Source organism: Oryctolagus cuniculus, chromosome 1 (assembly GCF_964237555.1).
Source record: "Oryctolagus cuniculus chromosome 1, mOryCun1.1, whole genome shotgun sequence".
Classification (NCBI taxonomy): Eukaryota; Metazoa; Chordata; class Mammalia; order Lagomorpha; family Leporidae; genus Oryctolagus; species Oryctolagus cuniculus.
In genome coordinates this window covers 91,120,839-91,143,830 of record NC_091432.1, presented here as the reverse complement: position 1 = coordinate 91,143,830, position 22,992 = coordinate 91,120,839, and the positions used below count along the sequence as shown (strand labels likewise).

General features: G+C 37.2%; 1 protein-coding gene across 1 annotated transcript in view; it reads right to left on the bottom strand.

Annotated features, from left to right (window-relative positions):
• The window catches only part of CNTN5 (contactin 5), a 1,373,625-nt gene that overhangs the window by 777,772 nt on the left and 572,861 nt on the right, over positions 1-22,992 (bottom strand). Inside the window, exon 4 of the mRNA XM_051820359.2 lies at positions 10,003-10,125. Coding sequence (XP_051676319.1) covers positions 10,003-10,057 — 55 coding nt within the window. The 5' untranslated portion in view covers positions 10,058-10,125. The remainder of the gene's footprint in view (positions 1-10,002; positions 10,126-22,992) is intronic.

The following is a 22,992-nucleotide window of genomic DNA, read 5'->3' as shown; positions in this document are numbered from 1 at the left end:
ATAGTATTTGTAGGTGACATATTTCCAATATCTTATCTCTCCTGATCTCAGTGTCCTCGCAGCTATTCTATTCAGTTCTCTATCACACTAGCCAAGAAACAGACTCATATTGACAACCTCATCATACAAAAACCCTTTCCTAGGAATCCTATTTCATGACCTCCTCGCTGCTGCTGTTAACTTTTCCATCTCATTTCTTGCCTACACTTCCAAGGTTAACCAGGAGTACAGAACAAAGGGTAAAAGCAATTAAAAAAGACTATGACACTAAATAAAGCTTACAGGGACACAAAGCCTAATAATGGGAAAAGAGAAAAAAGTGATCCCCTCAATCCTTGTGGGTGTCCACAGTCAAAACACCCTCACCTTGTTCTCTTCCCTCATAAAGATGTTCCTGTTGAAGGCAACATTAGCGGATGCTGTACATGGATTTGCAGTTCCATTTCATAGAAAGAAACCTATTCTTAACGAGTACTATTGTCATACACATGCCCAAATGTTAAATACTCACACCAAAAGTAGAATCATTACTGACCAGAGTCCAAAAGGAGTCTAATGATTGAGAAACTTACTGGATGGGATGCATGGCAGACCAGAGCAAGTCAATTTAAATCTTAGATTTTGATGCTGTCTAACCTGAAGACTCAGTGAAAGTGATTTATAAAGATGCACCAAGTTCAGGAAAATTGCTTAGCAGTTCAAAGGAGATAATTACTAGACTACATGGTTTCTTCTCTGTGCACAACTAGAAAATAAAATGCCCTTAAAGAATATTTTTTTTCTTTACTTTTATTTTTATTTAATGAATATAAATTTCCAAAGTACGACTTATGGATTACAATGGCTTCCCCCCCATAACGTCCCTCCTACCCGCAACCTTCCCCTTTCCCATTCCCTCTCCCCTTCCATTCACATGAGGATTCATTTTCAATTCTCTTTATATACAGAAGATCAGTTTAGCATACATTAAGTAAAGATTTCAACAGTTTGCTCCCACACAGAAACATAAAGTGAAAAATAATAGATGATTTTTTTTAAATGATGATGAAATCAGATCAGACCTATTGTCATGTTTAATCCCAGCGAGAGTCAAGTTGGGAATTGCTAATTTCTTCTTCTTTTTTTTTTAACAGAAGATCAGTTTAGTATACATTAAGTAAAGATTTCAACAGTTTGCACCCCCATAGAAACACAAAGTGAAATATACTGTTTAAGTACTCGTTATAGCATTAAGCCTCAATGTACAGCACATTAAGGACAGAGATCCTACATGAGGAGTAAGTGCACAGTGACTCCTGTTGTTGACTTTACCAATTGACACTCCTGTTTATGGCATCAGTAATCTCCCTATGCACCAGTCATGAGTTTCCAAGGCTTTGGAAGCCCCTTGAGTTCTCCGACTCTTATCTTGTTTAGACAAGGTCATAGTCAAAGTGGAGGTTCTCTCCTCCCTTCAGAGAAAGGTACCTCCTTCTTTGAATATTTTTTAAATATTTCTTTATCTAAAAGTCAGAGTTACAGAAGGAGAGAGAGGGAGAAACAGAAAAATCTTCCATCCGATGGTTCATTCCCTAAATGGCCACATACAGCTGGAAGCAGTCTGGTCTGAAGCCAGGAGCCAGGAGCTTCCTTTGGATCTCCTTTGTGAGTGCAGGGGCCCAGGCACTTGGGCCATCTTCCACTACTTTTCCAGGTATATTAGCAGGGAGCCAGATCAGAAGTAGAGCAGCTAGAACCTGAACCAGAGCCTACATGGATGCCAGCCTGCTACACCACATTACTGGCCCCAAGAATATTTACATGGAACACTAACATGGATTCTGACACAGTTGCAGCTGAAATCTTGATTTCTTTTAAAGCATACGTAATCATTAGTAAGTTACAATAATTATGATCCTTCCTCAAATAATTCCCTGTATTTTATCCTACCATCTCAGTTGGACTGAATTTATTGCTGTCATATAGATAAAAAAATAAATTAATTAAATTTAAAAATATTATAAATCAGTAAATAAATTTAGGTTACAATGTCTTCCCTGGTACTGCAGCTGATGTGAAGACACAGGAATATTCAGTTTTATTTGTTATTAACTATAAACAGTATTATTGCTATTTCTTTTTTCTTTTTTTTTTTTTTGACAGGTATAATTAGAGAGAGAGACAGAGAGAAAGGTCTTCCTTCCATTGGTTCACCCCATAAAAGGGCCACTATGGCCAGCGCTGCCCTGATCTGAAGCCAGGAGCCAGGTGCTTCCTCCTGGTCTCCCATGCAGGTGCAGGGCCCAAGCACTTGGGCTATCCTCCACTGCCTTCCCGAGCCACACCAGAGAGCTGGACTGGAAGAGGAGCAACCAGGACAGAATCTGGCACCCCAACAGGGACTAGAACCCGGGGTGCCAGCACCGCAGGCAGAGGATTAGCCTAGTGAACTGCGGTGCCAGCCTATTGCTATTTCAATATAAAGCAAGCATAAAAATAAAATTCCTAACTATGTGATGGAGCTAAAAATAGGCACAATTTTTTGTACTCATTTATATGCATTCTATAACGCATATCTGCAAGAACCTTCTTCAAAAGGTTAATTCTGCTTCACACCCTTTGAATCTGTTTTTGGTCCATGAGACATGAATAAAGAAGTGGCTTGAAAAGTGATTGCCAGTTGGAGTTCGGCACTTCTGGAAAAAGTTGTCAACTACAATGTAGCATAGAGCTTGGGCTAGCCTGCTGAAAGATCACCAATGGGACTAAATCATTCCCACCATCTTTGTTAACAATGAATCATTACCAGCGACGTGCTGAGTCCACACTACAGCATCCCAACCTGCTTTGCAAAACATCATTGGAACCGAAGAGACCAGTCCCCAAGAATCTACCAAGAAAGTAGAAACACCAAGCTTACCTTAGGAATTGTAAGGGGAAAAAATACTTTGGCTATGCTTGTTATGCTGCCAAAGTTAATTAATACAACCTGTTATAGTCATGTACATTGGACTTTAAATGGACTGTATTTCTCTCTACAGTATTTTCTCCAAGCTTAAAACAACACACATCTGCAAATATACACACACTCCAAGTTTTCATCTTCTCCAATATTTGTTATTTTTCCATCCTTCTCAGAAGACAAATTTTACAATAATTGTTTCCTCCTTAACAATCTAAAAAACTTTCTGGGGCTGGCTCTGTGGTGTAGTGGTTAAAACTGCCACCTGCAGTGCTGGCATCCCATATGTGCCCCAGTTCAAATCCTGGTTGTTCCACTTCCAATCCAGCTCTCTGCTACGGCCTAAGAAAGCAGTAGAGTATGGCCCAGGTCCTTGGGCCCCTGCACCTGTGTCGGAGACTAGGAAGAAGCTCTTGGCTCCTGGCATTGGATCGACCCATCTCCAGCCATTGCTGGAGCAATTCACATTAGAGAGTGAACCAGCGGATGGAAGAACTCTCTCTGCTTCTCTGTAGCTCTGCCTTTCAAATAAATAAATAAATACATCATAAAAAACCCTTTCTGTGATAAGACTGGTGTTTTCAATACATTAAAGGTAACCATTCTTTTAATTCAATGAGACTTTTTTAGCTCTAACTTTCTCAATGTATTGCCTCTGCTGACCACCCCTTTCAGGAGATACCCTGTTACCAACCCTTTTATAGAGTTACCCAAAACACTTAATTCATCTTCCATTCTGTTCCATATGTATACTTTTTTTCCTCTTAAAGGAACAAATGATACTCAGGATGTCTCCTTTGCCATACACCCGCCCCCATACACATGAGCATTTATTTATTTACATAACCACTGGATGGTTATTTCCTTTCCTATAGCTTCAAATATCATCCATCTTTCACTGAATCTCAAAGTCTTATCTCACATCTCCTAAGTTTTAGACATCTTTATGTGTGTGCTATAGATATCTGAAACTCAATGTGTGCATTGTGGAGCTCAAACCAGTAACTCCCACTTCATTCACCATCCATGGCAAAGGCAAAAATCATTTACACCAATAAATGAGAAACTAATTCCTCTAATAATAAATATTTAGTCAGTTACCAAGTCTTAAAGATTTCATATCCAATATGCATTTAAATTTCTCACATTTTGTTCATGTCCTTTGCTAATGTCCTAACTCAGGCATTTGTCGTAGTTTGTTCAGATCAAGCATTCAGAGTGCTTTCTTAGTCTACTTATTTCTTGAATACTTTAAGCATGTCCTATTTCTGCAGCAATGAGAATGACAGCATTATAAATTTATATTTCCTTTATAGATTAAATCTCTTTAAAAAGGGCAACTTTTCAGAGCTACTTCTGTGACTGCAATTTCTCAAAACCATCAGCTCAAAATAATCAAGATGCCAAAAAAGGCATATCTTGAAATGGCATATTCTAGTCTAAGATCCTGGAAATCTGAGTTTTTAATGTATTTTTCTGTTATGACAGCTTAGCCAGGATTTCACATCACATTTACTCATCATGCTCCTTAATCTTTCTATCTGTGACAGTTTCCTCATCATTCCTGCTTTTTGATGACCTTGAAGTTCATGTGTTTTCCTCATCATGTGCTTATTAAAGTGCTCGTTAGCTGGAGCTTGCCTCATATTTGCCTCATGATATTTCTGGGTGCCAGTGAGGCCCAATTTTATATACAGGTGCCAGTGAGGCCTCATTTTATTCATGTTGTATCACTGATAAATAGTATCACCCTAAATTATCTCTGCTGATGTTGACCTAGATTCCCACTTGACTGAAGCAGTGTTCATCAGGTTTGTCCACTGTCAAAAGTATTCTTTTATTCCTGTTTTCTCTTCAATATACTGTGTAAAAAAGCCACTATGTGTAGTATACATTTAAGGAGAGGAATGTTACATACCACCTCAAGGAGGACATCCACGTAAGTTATTTGAAATATATCAACATGGAGATTTCCTTATTCTCCTGATTCAGTTGTTCAAATTTTTTCACTGATAGCAATATGGACTTATGGACATTTCTTCTTTTGCCTTTTAGTTATAACCCAATACTTTATTTCTTGCTCAAAGTTTTATCAAAGTTGGTTACTGGAAATTCTTTGTTAGCTTCTGTCCATTTCACCTAGCATTCTTGTTATGTTCCTTATTTTTTTATTTGGTTTCCTTTAGTTCTTTCTTTCTTTCTTGAAATATAGGATACTCAAGACTTATTTATGTATTTTTTACACCATATCTTATAAAAAGCAACTTTCCTAACTAGTTTTAGTTTTTTTAAAGTAGAAAATGATATTAGAAACCAAAATCTTCAAACTTTGTATGCTGGTTTGTGCTGGGATACAGTAGAAGCCGTATCAGTTGACAGAGTAATGAAGCATAAACAACAATGAAATGGGTATGTTTATACCTAAGATACACACGTGTATAAATATTTCTCATTTCTCATTGATCTATATTTGGTCAACAATGAGCTTATACTGAAGTCTTGACCTATAGGACACTACCATTTGTATCATCCTGTCCTCTCCCCTTGCTTATCTGTGACTTTCCACTCCAGCAATGATAAACCCAGACCCGGCCATCCACCACCCATTGACTTCATTGTTCAATTCCAGTATGCGTGTATATTGTTTTCAAAACTGCCAATGGGAAACTATATTATTAACTAGATTTCAATGTTTAAGGACAGTATTGTTGGCTTTTAGTTTTGCTGACCTGTTTCCAAAGTTATTTAGGTTATTTACTTTTTTCTACCCTACTAAGTGAGGTTGTTTTTCCCATTGGTAATACAGTTAGATCATTTTTCATATAAATGTGTATACATACAGTTATATTCTTTTTCACATATTATACATGTATTCTTCATTTAGTATTGACCATCTGTCCTTCTAAATGATGTTTTAGTTTATAAAAAGATGACCCAAACTCTGTGCTATAAAATTCTGTATCATTTTGATGAGCACACATCATGCACCCTCCATTATAGTTGCATACACAGTAGTTTTGCCACCCTACAAAATGTCCTTTTCTTCATTTACCCATTCAACCAACCCCCTGACGTCAGTCTCCAGCAATCACTGATATGTTTACAGTCTCTAGAGTTCTTTCCATCCCAGAATGTCATATAAATGGAATCATATAATATATAGCCTATTCAGACTAGCTTCTTTCAATATATATAAATATATATAGGATCCATCTATTTGTTCTTGTGACTTGATAGTTTTATTACTGGATATTATCCTATTATATAGATATTACACTGTTTATACATTGTTATTGAAGAACATCTGTATTACTTTGTTTTTGCTTATCATTAATATAATTCCTATAAACATTCATATGGAACCTTTTATATGGATATAAGTTTTTAAATCAGATAGGTAAATGCCTAGGATTGAAACTCCTTGATCAAATGGCAAGACTGCAGTTTTGTAAGCATCTCCCCAACTATCTTTCATGGTGATTGCAGCATTTTACATTTTCAGGATCAAGGATTAAATGTTCCTATTGTTCCTTAGAGGCAGGAGAGAAACAGGACTCAGTAAACATCTCCTGATCTGGGTTTATCCCTTAACTATGTATCCATCTCCAGAACCAAGCAAATCAAGAGCAAGGAATGTCTGGACCCTAATCACTAAAGATTCCCTATTACCTTGTTAGGGACTTCCCCAAGGTACCCACCTGCCCAGAACAGCCTAAAGAGAGTGGCATATGCCCCTGGTAGGACAATGTTCGTGAGCAATACCACCATTTTGAGTATGATATGTATGTGTAGGGGAGGCTACAAAACAAATAACAGTCTATGCTTAAAACAGAAAACTGGATACAAATCTAAACATTAAGTGAGGGGAAGGAGCCAGATCTTCAGGGCAGCTGCAAATCAAAGGGTAAACCACCACTCTTCCCCAACAGATAACCACCTGCCTTTCCAGCCAGTTCACTCCCTGGGAAGCCATTGGGTAGAACCACTTTCCACTGTGCTATCTTCCAGTGTTCATTCACGATTCCCCAATAAACCTTATCTGGAATTGTATTTTGGCTTCTCAATTGTTTGCAAGCAAGCTTAAGAATCTGGAATTCATAACACAACATTCTCACCAATATTTGGCACTGTTTTTATGAATTTTTGCTTTGTTTTCTATTTTAGCCATTTTGAGATGTGTAGTGTTAGCTCTTTAATCATGTATCTATTTTTAGTATGAGGCTATAGGTCCTTGGGCAAGTTGACAACCTTTCATTAATAAAATAGCCACTTTGAGAACACGGGGTTCTGTACAAGTTTCTTTTATATTTCTTAAATACACTGAAGACAATCCATCTACACACACACACACACACACACACACACATTTTCTTCAATCAGTCTTTGCTGGTTCAAACCACAGGAGCAACATAAGATGTGCTCAGAATCTACAGCATAATTATGCTCATTTTCAGAGAAAGCATTCCACTCAACGTGCAAATAAGCCCTATCATGTGTACTCAGATACAAGAGCAACAACCAAAGAATATGAAATAACAAAAACAGTGAGCTGAATATTAAATGTAAGTATCATTCAGTTAAGAACAGAAGATCAACTTTACTTCCAGTAAAGGATGTTAAAAGTGAAGGTGAAAGATTTTGATACAATTATTCTTGAAAACAGATCATTGCTAATATCAATGTTTAAGAATCTATAACAGAGATGAAATTAACCCATTTTAAAAAATAACTGATACACTTGATCCATATTAAAGGCAAGTATGATGACTAAAGATTACATTCCATGTAACCATTAGAAACATCCTTTTGATTTTAACTTTTCTTTCTGCTTTTCCTATCACATTTAAATGCCACTCACAACCAAACTCAGTGTAATTATTACTATCTTTCAGTGTTTTATTTACTCCAGGCAAAGAAGATGAAGCTGATTCCATTGCAAACCTGAAATCTAGTCATCATGGACCCTGCCTCTGTTTGAGTGGTTTTTCTATTTCCATACCAGAGAGAAATATATCTTTTGCAGTGACTGTTTGGACAGTGTTTGCCCAGTCCAAGAAAACAGCATTTGGAGGTATTATTGCTCAAAGGCTACCACTCCCCATCCATCTGACACTGGCAGATTAATAAGTGGAAACACTGGAACCCAGTTAAATTTCTATTTTAGATAAAATTAAATAAAACATCACATAGAACATAATAGAACTAAAAAACCATCTGTGTGTGATGAAATTCAAACCTGATTAGATGCCTTTCATTTTATCTTTCATCATTTATCAGTATATGAGTTCAAGAGGAGAAAAACATTATAAAAGAAATAGATTGACATCAGCAAGGAAGATAGTAATAATGCAAAGAAAGGAAAAACCTAAGATAGAAGAAAATATCTGAAGATTTTTTTCTTTTTTAAGCAACCATAATATTGATGAGCCACATCCATTTAACTTTTAAAGGGTTGAAATTATTTCCCTTTTCATGTCAGAGATACCAGCTTACAGAGACCTCATGCTAACAGTCATGTTTCTGATTAATCCGGTTTTACCTATAAATACTATATCTCACATTTAATACAAATAATATGATTTGGTTTGTTGTTTTGAAGTAATTTAATTGCTAACATTACATGAGGAAGGGAATTATGATATATTTTAAAAAGCATTTAAAATATAAGTATGTTGTAGGTATTACATTTCAATATGTGTAATTCATATGATTAAAATATTAAACTTATATCTGTATATAAAAATTGTCTAGATTTCAAACAAGGTTTTGAAGCAAAATCTGTAAGGTAAAGTAACTTTTTTGACTCTCAGAAAGACTACACATAGTTCAAGTACACCAGGGTTATTTTACAGATCCTGAAACATCTACAAAGACTGAAGAACAACTCTTGCAAAATTACAATCCAAAATCTGGTTCTAAAAGGGATTTACACTTACTTATTCCGCATTGGTTTTAGCTACCTGCCCTTATTTAAAGCATTCAGTTTATTCACGATACACAATACAGGAAAAGTTAAGTTGTTTGGAAATTGTTAGGAGAATGAATTTCTTCAAATATATTTAGCATAGTTCAAGAATTCGTTGAATATCATATAAAAGTTAAGCATATTTGTAGTGATATATAAGTAATATGAATGTCCTAATCTTTATTTAGGTATATATTCTATATTATACATGGTTTCAAAAATAGAATTGTATCTTATTGTCTTCACATGGATATATATGTTACATATTTATGTCCAGTATTTGCTAGAGTACTGAATAATCTTATATGCTTAAATGGATATATTGGCACAAAGAATTAAAATATGTTTATAAATAAGAACAATCTTTTGTTATTGTAAAATTATCAGCATTTCTATTCTAGATGCTCTCTTACCTTACACAATTCCTAATTTTATTCAACAAAAAGGCACTGATTAAATACAATCAAGCTGTAAATGTTACCCTCACAGCCACAATTTCTCTTCACTTTAAAATGAAGCCAAATAAACTCTGACACATTACATTTTAATTACATTATTACTCCAAAGAATGTAAACTGCTTTTGCAGAATAAAAGATCTAATTTACACCCAAGATATAGAACAATGAGTTTGACCAAAAAACTCAGGGAAGCTGAGACCAACAAGAAAAATGCAATGCATCAGGAATGCCTTTAAATGATATCATATATAATGACTAAGGTATGATTCTGCTTCTCTATGATGAAATTTAGCATGTAATAAGATATAATAAGAGATTTAGAATTACCTGGTATATATTACATATTTATATGAATGTTAATATGTATCATCAAGTCTTCTGACGTATCAATGTTCACATTATAAAAAAGTTTGATGTAAATACTTTGCCAACATTTATAATGTTTATTTTATTGATATATATATGATGTTTTGTGATATTAACAGAGGCAAAATGGTTGTTTTCTTGTTCTTAATTTGAAAACTGTAAACATTGCTATCTATTTAAATAATCCTCTGAGCATATTTTGTAGTGGAAAATTACATGTATTTTTGTTGTATTACACTTAGAAAAATCAAATAATTAGGCAGGTGCTTACCTGAAAGACACCCGGTGACTGACAGGAACAGAATGAGTTTCCAGGAGGAAGCCATCCTTGGTCACTGGAAGTCTGTGTTCCAGTATGCTTAGCAGCTCTGATGTGTCTTCATTAAAGAGCTTCCTGTCGAGATAGACAACAGTTCTTAGAAACAGAGAAAATAAACAGAAAAGGAAATGCAAATCAAAGCAAAAATCTACTAACTGATAAATAACTTTCATAGCAAAAGTCTGGTGAATATATGGTTGGATATTGACAAAAAATAGTACAGCTTTTGGCAGAATTCATTTGATGCACAACACAAAAACTTTGTATAAGTGATAAACTTTGCCTATCACAATATTTATTTTGAATATCCCCTTACAGATAGTAAAAACATCAAGTTCTAGTGGGGATGGTTTTTTTAACTCACAAAGTATAATAGCTGTATTTATTAGACAAATTATTGGACTAGAAAAATAGGGTAGAGGAGCCAGTTACTTTGATATATACTCCTTTGGTATAGAACACAGCTAACGATCAGTTTGCCAAGTGATTTTACACATTATGCCTGTGGCTCACCAAAACCTCCACAGGGAATTTTCCTCATTTAATTATTAATGTCAACTGCCCTTGCTTATAACTCCTGTGATTATCTGTACTGGATATAGTTCTCCCTTTTGGTGAGTTATTTCTCTCAGCATCTTTTGCTAGCTGGAACCTAAGGGAAATAAGGATTTTAATGAATATTTAATATTTTTGTCTAATGCTATTTTTATAATAAGCAGTGTAGCACATTAATATCCTTTGGTTTCATTTTCCTGAAAGACACAATAAACATAAAATTCTAATAATAAACTTCCTGCAGGATTTTGACAAATATCTAAAGCAAATTCTAATAAAATAATAATGCAGGGGCCAACATTGTGGTCCAGTGCATTAAGCCATCCCAAGCAATGCTGGCTCCTTATTAGAGTGCTGCTTAGGGACCTGGCTGCTCCGTTTCTGAACCAGCTTCCTGCTAATGCACCTGGGAAGGCAGCAGATTTTCCCCACTACTTAGACCACTACTACCCATGTGGGAGATCAGGATGGAGTTCCTAAGCGCTGGCATCAGCCCACCACATCTGGCAGTTGCAGCTCTCTGGGAAGTCTCCATCACTCTGCACTTCAAATAAATAAACCTTAAAAATTCAATAATCCACAAGTAGCTTGAAAATGTTCAGACGTCAGCTATGATCTTGGCTAAATGTGATTCACTTCAGAAACAATGATATAGTGCATCAGTGATTTTTAAATAATCTTTTTGGTAGTTCCTAGTCCTTCCTAATGGACTCAGGGATCTAAGTTATCTCCATATTTTAGGAAACATCTTAAAAATATAAACAAGCACTTTATGCCCCTTGTGGGCTTGTAATTTAATGTAGTCATATCAAAGGAAATGATTTGTTACTAATCTTCTACCTGAAAAATTAATTTTATTTTATTTACATTTTAAAATTAATACTTGGTCTCTTGTAACTTAGATTTCTTCTTCATTAGTGATATTTAACCTAACATTTAGGGGCCAGTGTTATGGCATAATAGGTTAAGCTGCCTCCTACAAGGCTGCTCATTCCATATGGGCGCCGGTTTGAGTCCCGGCTGCTCCACTTCTAATCCAGCTCTCTGCTAAGGCATTTATCAAGACAGCAGAACAAGGCCCAAGTCCTTGGGCCCCTGCACCTACATGGGAGACCTGGATGATGCTCCTGACTCCTAACTTCAGCCTAGCACAGCCCTGGCTGCTGTGGCCTTTTGAGGAGTAAACCAGTGGATTGAAGACCAAGACCCCTTCTAACTCTTTCCTTTAAATAAAATCTTTTTAGAAAGAGAACTCTATCATTTAATGGTTAATTCATAACCACTTCTCAATGCAAAGGATCGTTTTCCTAATCTTTCTTCCTTCCGAGTAAATTTAAGAAATAAATACTATTTGAAGTGTAAATAACCTCTTGACTAATTTTTACAGTTTAAAGCATTTTTATGATTTTTACATTGAGGAAAAAATAGAAAATCAGTACAATAAACCACAGTTAAAGTTGCCAGGATTACAATTATGATTCATGAGAACTGCTAGTGAATTTTTCATCCATTATAAGATCAGCCTTTGTTGACTAGTGAGTTCTTAATGGTAATGCTCATAACATTTGTCTAAAGTTTTTTTGATGAGCTTCAATGCATGCAACCTCTCTATGTACAATACCCTAATGTCTTCTGCTGTCTTTAAAGTGCAAATGTCTTTACAGCATGTATATGCCATACACTGGGAATGATTTAAGGAAAATGCACATGCATGTATGCATACATACATATAGACACACACAGGTATTATTACAGGCAAATAAGCATGATAGAGTAAGTGTAATATTGGTATGGAGTTATCAAATGATAGATTCATGAGGATGGTGAAAGTTGGGACCTTCAGCAAAATTTTTGTCAAGTCATTGGTGATAACTCACATTTAAGTGAGACAGTACTGGGAGACTGGCAATGAACACACGGATTGAAAGGTCAATGGTAAATACAAAATATATGATGAACAACTTAGCAGAGCAACAGTGAGTAACAAGGGATAAGGGACAGCTGTAGTCACTATTCAGATAAGGCATCTCTGATAAGATGCCATACAGTCCATTAGGAAATGTAGTTAGGTGTGTATTTCAGGCAAGTTCTTTCTGTTCTCAAATACAACTGCAACATTATATTTTACCACCAAAAGAATCCATTTAATAATGATATGTTTGATGATTCAGTGAAGCAATATCATAATTACAAACCAAATCATGTTATATCAAACAATTGTTATTCTCTCTCTCTCTCTCTCTCTCTCTATATATATATATATTTAAATACGATAAAACATGAGGTATTTGTCTTTTGGGGTATAGGTTATTTCACTTCACATAACAATTTCCAGTTGCATCCATTTTTTTTTTTTTGGCAAAAGACAGGATCGCATTCCTTTTTGTGGCTGAGTAATATTGTGTGTGTGTATATATATATATATGTGTGTATATGTATGTGTGTGTGTGTGTGTATATAAACACAAACCATATTTTCTTGATCAAGTCATCAGTTTGACATTCTGGGATGATTCCATATCTTAAATATTATGACCTCAGCTTCTATGAACAAGGAGGTATAGGTAACTACTTCATTTTATTTGGATGTATTAACAGGAATAGGATAGCTAGATCATATGATAGATGTATTCTTAGTTTTCTGAGGATTCGCCATACTGTTTTCCATAATGGTTGTACCAATTTGCATTCTAGCAACAGTGTATTTGAGTATCTTTGTCTCAATTTCCTCTCCAACATTTGTTATTTTTGATTTTTGGCTAATAGTCATTTTGACTACAGTGAGGTGATACTTCATTGTGGTTTTTATTTGCATTTCCTTTACCTCAAACAGCCAAAACAAACTTAAACAATAAAATCAAAGTTAGAGACATTGCAATACCAGATTTCAAGACATACTACATGACTATTTTAATCAAAACAGCCTGATACTGGCATAAAAACAGAAATGGAGAACAATGAAATATGAAAGAAACACCAGAAATTAATTCATGCATCAACAACCAACTAATCTTTGAGACATGAGCTAAAGTCTCTCCCTGGAGAAAGTGCTGAGAAAACTGGATTTCCGCATGCAGAAGCTTGAAATTAGACCACAACTTTATATTCTATAAAAAATTCTGTGGTGGAATGAGAAGGTGAGAAGGTCATGCCAAGATGGCCACTGACAAAAGAAACTGCCTGGAACAGGCCATGATTGGATGGCTTCAGAAACCACATGACAACAGAGCCTGACTGAAAACAGGCTGTGATTGGATGGCTTTGGAAACTGCCTGGCAACAGGCTGTGATTGGTTAGGGCATAGACCGCCCCTTGACTAGATTGACTGCCTTGGCTATATAAGCAGCTGTAGCAACAGAAATAAATCAGTCTGCAGGCTGCTTGCCTCAGACCTGCTTTCACCTGACTCCCGGGGTCTGTGTGGTGACTCCTCACCTCTTACCCCCACCACGCTCTTCCTCTCAGAAACAAATCCACCGCAACAAAATTCAGCATACAATGGATTATTGATCTAAATTTAAGACATAAAACAATCAAATTACATAGGCAAACATAGGGGAAACACTGCAAGACACTGGTCTAGGGCAAGACTTTTTAGTAAAGAACAAACAAGCCTAAGAAATAAAAACAAACATAGGCAAATGCAATTACATCATGCTGAGAAGCTTCTGCACAGCAAAGGAAGGAATTAGTGCACTGAAGAGGAAACAGATGGAATGTGATAGAATATTTGCCAACTGTGTATACAACAAGGGATTAATATTTAGAGAATAGGCTGGCGCCACGGCTCACTAGGCTAATCCTCTGCCTGTGGTGCCAGTACCCTGGGTTCTAGTCCTGGTTGGGGCTCCGGATTCTGTCCCACTTGCTCCTCTTCCAGTCCAGCTCTCTGCTGTGGCCCAGGAAGGCAGTGGAGGATGGCCCAAGTGCTTGGGCCCCTGCACCCGCATGGGAGACCAGGAGGAAGCACCTGGCTCCCGGCTTCGGATCGGCACTGTGTCCCGGCCACAGCGGCCATTTGGGGGAGTGAACCGATGGAAGAAAGACCTTTCTCTCTGTCTCTCTCACTGTCTAACTCTGCCTGTCAAAAAAAAAAAAATATTCAGACTACTTATGGAGCTCAAGAAACTTAACAACAGCAACACAAAAAATACAGTTAATGGGGCTGGCGCTGTAGCACAGTGGGTTAATGCCCTGACCTGAAGTGCCAGCATCCCATAAGGGCGCCAGTTCGAGACCCAGCTGCTCCACTTCCAATCCAGCTCTCTGCTATAGCCTGGGAAGGCAGTAGAAGATGGCCCAGATCCTTGGACCCTTGTACCCGTGTGGGAGACCCAAAGGAAGCTCTCAGCTCCTCACTTTGGATTGGTGCAGCTCCAGCCATTGTGGCCAACTGGGGAGAGAACCATCAGATGGAAGACCTCTATTTGCCTCTCCTCTCTCTGTAACTCTGAATTTCAAATAAATAAATTTTTAAAAATCCAGCTAAGAAAGGGGCAAAGAATACGAAGAGGTATTTTTCAATAGATGAAATTTAAATGTCCAAGAAGCACATGGAAAAGTTCTCAGAATCACTAGCCATCAGGGAAATGTAGAAAATATATCTTCTAAGAGATTAAATGTATGAGTATACGGGTGAGTCAAAATGCATATTACTTTTAAGGAATTAATGTTTGGTCTCCATAGCTTAAACACAGTAAAATAGTGTATTTAAAAGTACTTGTTACAATGTTTAGCATATAGACCTATTATCATCTATGATATTCAAACGAATATATAGAACAAAATCTTAGTTATGTTTTTCTTAAATTATTGCAAATATTGTATGTAATGCATAATAAGTAGACCTTTAGTTGGGCACTCAATAAATGCACTGTGAAGTTGTTTGCATATATAAGTATTTAAACTATTAACTTTAATCTCTTTAATTGGCCTAAGCATGTGTTATATATAATAAATCAAGTGATAGTATGTTGCCGTTTGCTTTCATCCTTCTACTAGATTTGCATATAGGAATCTGCCATGTGAGTTTTATTTTTATATGAGGGTTGAAGGTGCACACAGAGAGAGGTTTCTGTTACAGCTCCTGCCTTGCTTTTTTATCTCATCTTCCAGCAGTCTGGCCTCACTCCATTCCCGTGCTGACTTTCTTGGCACTCTTCACACGTGCCACGTACTCAGTGAGCCCTCTGCCTGGGTCTCATCGGCTCTTTGCACACGGTGAGGCTGTCAACCACTGAAGAGGCTTTTACTGATCACCTTCCTTAACCCAGCAATGCCCCTCCCGCCTGCCATCACTAATCTTCCTACCATTTGCCAAGCTTACTTTTCTGCTCAGCAATTATGACAGCCTAAAATCACGTTCTTCGTCTATCACTTGATTGTCTTTCTGTTTAGTGGCATGTCGTATTCCTGAAAGGAAGGATTTTTTGCTTCATTCACCTTTGTAGATATAACATTATGAAGAACTACTGGCATTTAAGAGGTTTTCAATGAATACCTCATAGATAATAATCAAATAAACTAGAACGTCTTGTAAATAGATTATCTGGTATGAGATAACAAGAAGGAAAAAAGCAGTCTCTCTTAGATTTCCCTAATGATAGAAAGAGCTGGAATAAATGAAATAAACAGCAAGCATTGTATTAAGTACTTCATCTACATAACTTTTAGTTCATCTTTTTTTATTATGTATTTTTAAGGCCGGCGCAGCTCTACCTTTGGCGCCAGCACACCGGGTTCTAGTCCTGGTTGGGGCGCCGATTCTGTCCTGGTTGTTCCTCTTCCAGTCCAGCTCTCTGCTGTGGCCCGGGAAGGCAGTGGAGGATGGCCCAAGTGCTTGGGCCCCTGAACCCGCATGGGAGACCAGGAGGAAGCACCTGACTCCTGGCTTCAGATTGGCACAGCACGCCAGCTGACTGTGGCGAACATTTGAGGGGTGAACCAACGGAAGGAAGACCTTTCTCTTTATAACTCTGCCTGTCAAAAAGAATATGTATTTTTAAGTTTTTAATGGTCTTATATGTATTTATGTGGCACAGTGTGATATTTCAACACATGCCTAGGATATGTAAAAATCAGGTCAGAATAAACAGCACTCTATCACCTCAAATATTTATGACTTTTTTTGTTAGGAACATTCAAAATCCTCTCTTTTGGTTATTTTGAAATATGTAATTAAATGCTGTCAACCAGTTACTATGTGGTGCTTTAGAAATTAGAAACTATTTCTCCTTGAAAAGGGCATTTGGCCCAGCAGTTAAAATACACGTGGGATACCTACATACCGTGTCTGCACACCTGGGTTCAGGTCCTAGCTCTGCTTCTCAGTCTGGCTTCTCACTGAGGCATCATGGCGCAGCTTTTGGGTCCCCACCATCCAAATGTGAGACTTGAAGTTCCTGGCTCCCAGCTTGGTCCAAACCTAGCCCAGGCTATTGCAGGCGTTTGGGCAGCCAACCAGTGGATGCACACTTTTCCTCTCCTGTCTTTTTTTTTTTAAAGAAGTTATTCTTCCTACCCAACTTTACAACTATTTCCACTAATTTAACTTTTACAAACTCAAACAGCTAGTAAAAGACAAAACAAGGTTAAGGATACTGTTAAGGGGCCGGCGCTGTGGCACAGTGGGTAAAGTCACCACCTGCAGTACAGGCATCCTATATGGGTGCTGGTTTGAGTCCTGGTTGCTCCATTTCTGATCCAGCTCTCTGCTATGGTCTGGGAAATCAGAAGATAGTCCAAGTCCTTGGGCCCCTGCACCCGCGTGGGAGACCCAGAAGAAGCTCCTGGCTTTTGGCTTTGGATCAGAGCAGCTCCAGCCATTGTGGCCATCTAGGTAAGTGAACCAGTGCATAGAAGACCTCTTCTCTCTGCCTTTGCATCTGCCTCTCTGTAACTCTGCCTTTAAAATAAATACATCTTTAAAAAAATAATATTGCTGGGGCTGGCACTGTGGTATACCAGGTAAAGCTGCTGCCTGCAGCGCCTGCATCCCATATGAGCACCGGTTCAAGTCCCGGCTGCTCCACTTCCAATCCAGCTCTCTACCATGGCCTGGGAAAGCAGTAGCAGATGGCCCAAGTCCTGGGGCCCCTGCACTCGCGTGGGAGACCTGAAAGAAGCTCCTGGCTCCGGATCAGCACAGCTCCGGCTGCTGTGGCCAATTGGGGAGTGAATCATTGGATGGAATATTTCTCTGCCTCTCCTTCTCTCTGTGTAACTCTGACTTTCAAATAAATAAATCAATCTTTTTTAAAAAAATAATATTGTTAAACCTTAAATTACGTCTTTTCCTATAGAATTCAAAAGCAATGTCCAAAAACCCACAGAACCCCTCCTATCTGATGAAAATGGGATTGGTACCATATTAACAAAAAATTCATAAAAATAATTCATACCTATATACTTTAAGTGTTGCAATTGAACTTCAGTGTTAAAAATATGATTTATTTGAGATACAGAATTTGAGAAGCGAAGGAGTGAGAGAGGGAAGGGAAAAAGAGATGGAGGCGGGGGGAGAGAGGAGTGCTGTGGGGAGAGAGAGGAAGAAAACGCCATTCCATCTGCTGGTTCACTCCCCAGTGGTCCACAAGGGCAGGGGCTAGGCAGGAGCTCAAGTTGGAAGCTGGGAACGTAATCCCATGTGAATGACAAGAACACACTGACTTGTGCCATCAACACTGCCTCCTCAAGCCTCCGTTATGTGACATGCATACCTTCACCACTAGGCTAAATGCACACTTTGAACTAGTATGACTAATGCCATATTATTTGGCAAATTTTATTATATAGGGATACTTTTGCTGATTATGAAGATTGTGGTAGTGAAATTCTTGCTTTTATCTGAGCATCATGTCAATCATTAGTATAGGAATCATGCCTGTACTGCATTAGATATGATAAATTTCCTTAAAGTAGTAGAGAACACGTGAAGTAGTATAAATGCAGCATCTTTGAAGGTTTTTTTTAAGTTATTCTTAAAGAGTTCTCTCTCACATACATAAAATTACAGCACTTTCTAACTCACTTATCTTAGCGACTTTATCCAAGGCATTTTTGTAGGTAATGAAGTCCAATGCCCTCACTGTCAGTGCCCTCATGTATCTGTGATCTCCAAAATCTTTATTTGACTTACATGACTGCAACAATACGGACAACCCACACCAAGAATAGACACAATGGAATCTCAGAAACATGCAACTTATAAACAGTGAATAGTATAGAGCTTAGCTTACTTAACCATGAACATCTTCTGGTTTATGAATTACTTCAATTTACAGAGCTAATAAAGATGTTAGTTACTCTGGCAAGTTAGAAGAGTAGAATTTGCTATTGTAATTTGCATGTGACAAAACTACAATATGAGAGACTTCAACATAAATTTTAGTGCAGGGAATAAAATGCTACAGTATCATTTCTTCTGTGGATCCTATCTCCACCCCAACCTTGACTCTCTGTAGGAACTAGCGGCACTTTTGCTTGAAAGACACCCGTAAAGGGCTGAGTAGGTTCGCTTGGGCCCACAGAAGAGGAACATAAAACAAACTTTGACATTATCTAGCCTAATGTACCCGGACAAAACAATAGATAATAAAACACGACAGAAGATATAGCAGAAATAAAAAAGGAATGTGTATTTTTCTTATGGTTGCTGTCATATATCCCTTGAAGTCCAAACAGCTTGTCAGGAGGTAGGGTAGTCAGAATTCTGGCTTTCACGTATAACTAGATTGAATTATGATGCTGTGTATCACAACAAAATAAATGACAGTTTTGTGTCCTGATAAAGTGCTATAGGATACAGATGGAAGACTGGGCTCACAATATGTATACATTTTACAAATATTCTTCAACATGTTTTTCTATACTGTGTAGTTAAGCATAGTGGAAAACTGTTGTTTTCATCTTTTTAATTTAAGAACTATTTTTTATTTCATCAGAACCTTCCACTGTAAAACACAGTACAGCAATGATTCAAGTTGGAGCAGCACTGGTTTTTCTGAGATTACAAGTCGACTTTATAATTTTATTTAAAACACAAAAGTAGACCAAAACTATGGTAAAGATTATTTCATGCTCAATATTGCATTTAATGAGTATGGGAACCTGGGACCCAAAATAATTCTTGATTCCCACCTCCTAGTGACTGACAGTAGGACAGGGTAAAGACAGATCATAGTTCATCATTCTAAAAGCCCTTGGGTTGTAGTGGGACTCAGAGTTTGGTTCCATGACCGAGTGATGGATTTCCTTCTCTGGTAATTTTGGAAGACTGTGTCATGGCTAAATTTTCTTCTTAAAACAAATATAGAAAATAATACAAAATATTTTCCATAATCAAACAATCTAGTTACCAAGGGAAAAAAATCATTAGAAGCCAAACCTAGGTAAAAAGTAACCATCTGAGAAGTGAAGACAACTTTCACTGTTAGTTCACTTCCTAAATTGCAGTAAACATTAAGCCAATATGCATGGTTGCTCTGAGATTGAAGGTACCAATCAAAGCCTATGGTGGCTGCTTTACTAGAATTCTCTAAATGTGTAAGATTCCAGAAATCTCCCCAGATACTCCATAAAATGAAAAATAAAGGGGGCGGCACTGTGGCATAGCAGGCTAAGCCACCACCTGCAGTACCAACATCCCATATGGGTACCATTTCAAGACTGGCTTCTCCACTTCTGATCCAGCTCTCTTCGATGGCCTGGGAAAGCAGTGGAAGATGGCCCAAGTCCTTGGGTCCCTGCACCCATGTGGGAGACCCGGAAGAAGCTCCTGAATCCTGGCTCCTGGCTTTGGATTGATACAGCTCCAGCCATTGCAGCCAGTTGGAGAATGAACCAGCAGAAGGAAGACCTTTATCTCTCTCTACCTCTCCTTCTCTCTGTGTGCAGCTTTGACTTTCAAATAAATAACTAAATAAATCTTAAAAAAAAAAAAGAGCAGGAAAAAAAAAACCTCAGTCTTCAACTGCAGGATTGGACAAAATGAGAAAAGAATATTTGGTAGGGAAAAAATTCATGGTCAATATTCACAAAACACACAGGAAAACAATCTACTGAGTGAGTCAACATAAACAATAAATATCAGGAGCAGACCTACACAAACCTTCAGTATTTGACTTTCAGACACAGACACAGATACACACAGTTTTTAAAAATAAGAAATTGACACTATAAGGAAGCAATAATTTAAGAAATAACCTAGAAAGCATCCCAGAAAGGCAAGTGATAAATAGAATGGAGTACTCAGTGAAAATGTCTTCATGTTCCTCATCAGATTTCTGAGGAAGACAATGTTTCAAAGCAATACGGGAAGAGAGCAATAATTTCAAGTATTTTCCAGAACTCATTAAAGATGCTAATTTGAAATTCAGAGAAACCAGAAAAAAAAGAATCCAAGAAGAAATTAACACCTCGGTATAGCACAGTGAAAATGTAGAACAAAAAAAAAAAAGGCAAAAATCATCCAGAGACAAGTGTGAATTATTTATAGATAGGAAAAAACAGATTCTAAATTGAATTTTAGTTCCAGAATTTGAGATCAAGGGGCCAACTTTGGCATAGAGGGTAAGGTTACCAACTGCAACTCCAGAACCCCATTAGAGCACTGGTTCGTGTCCTGCTCCCTGCAAATGTCCTGAGAAAAGCAGCAGAGGATGGCCCAAGTGTTTGAGTCCCTACACCCACATGAGAGAACCATATGAAATTCTTGGCTCCTGGATTCAGTCTGGTCCAGCACTGGCCATTGTGGCTACTTGGGGAATAAACCAGTGGATGGAAGATCACTGTTTCTCCCTCTGTAACTCCCTCAATGTAAATAAATACATTAAAAAAAAAAAACAAAAACAAGAAACAGGGATCAAAAATGAAGAATGCATTATGGGGAAATAACTATTTCATGAAAAAGATAAGAAAGCCATTGGCTTGAGGTCATCTCTAACTTGAGCTCTGACATAAGCAAATCAGAACTGAATTTGGAAACATTCTTTGTAACTGACTTGAAAAAAAATAATGAGCCCCAGTCTATCACAAATAGTCAGATAGGTGATGGGTTATACAACCAGACACCTCCAATTAGACCCTATGCAAATAGGGAATATGCCTCAACACACCAAATCCCAACCCAGCAAATCCCTACCTGAAGCCAATCAGGTACTTTTTCTACTTCACTTCTCTGTTCACCCTGTTTAAAAGTTCATCGCCCACAGTGCTATGGCCAAGCTCTCCAAACCTCCCTTACATGTAAGAACTACCTGGCCATGAAACATTCTTCGCTCACACAAATTGTTACATTTGTCTTAAGTTTTTCTGTTCATAACCTACTATCCTAGACCCATTGAAAATGTCTTTAAAATATGACAGAAGTAACCTCTTTCACTTAGTCAAAAATTAAAAGTTTTCAAAAAATAAATTCTCACTGAGAAAATTATCAAAAGGGAACAAAGTAATTGGAAAGGTAAGCTGTGAAATGCAAAAAGCAAAGTGAGAGTAACTTGTTTCATTCTTAATTTATGACAGAGACTGTCCTTAACTTTTTTTCTATAAGCATTTATTTCATACAAAAAGTTCCATCAAGTAAATCTAATAATCTCATTTTGCAATCAGGCAAGGTAAGGCACAGGGAGATCAAACAATTTTTGTTGTTGTTTTTATTGCGGCTCAACTACTGAATAAACTGGGTATCTATCCATATTTAGATAAGTCTTTCAGAGTTAGTCTATCTCTAATCAACAAAGTATACTAACTGAAAAAAATGAGCAAAATATGTAGTGGTTGCCTATAGAAAAGAATTTAAGGATCATATCTTGCAGGGACAAAAGTAAGACAAATGTAAAGCTATACTGCATGAAAGTAGTAGCATATAAATCAGGAGAGAAGTGATTGCAGTTAAATATTTCACCATTTCATGTATTATTCAAAAGGAATATCAAGCTATGAAACTTTAGATTTTTGTAAAATATCTGCTAAATTTTCTAAATTCACTGTTGGAAAACAGAAATTTTTAAAGAAAACAAATCTGTATTCATCTTAGCTCTTTACCATCTCCCACTGCTTTGGACTGAAGAGATATATTAGAATTATACATTGCAGTCTTTTTTATGCAGAATTTAGCACACACAGCAGCATCTCCTATGAAAGGAAAAACCTAAAACTTTTCAATTTACCATTAGAGGCTCTCTATATTCTGTCTCAAACTCTATAACTTACCATACCTACTATTCCCCCAAATGTTTGTTGCCACCTATGTGAAATAATTTTTTGTTAGCAAACCCAATTAGTATGATGTATCTTCCATGAAATGGTCCCATGGTTGCAGAGAAAGGCCAGCATGATTGGAAAATAATGTCCAGGAGGAAGGAGTAGTCAATGAAGACCCAGAACAATC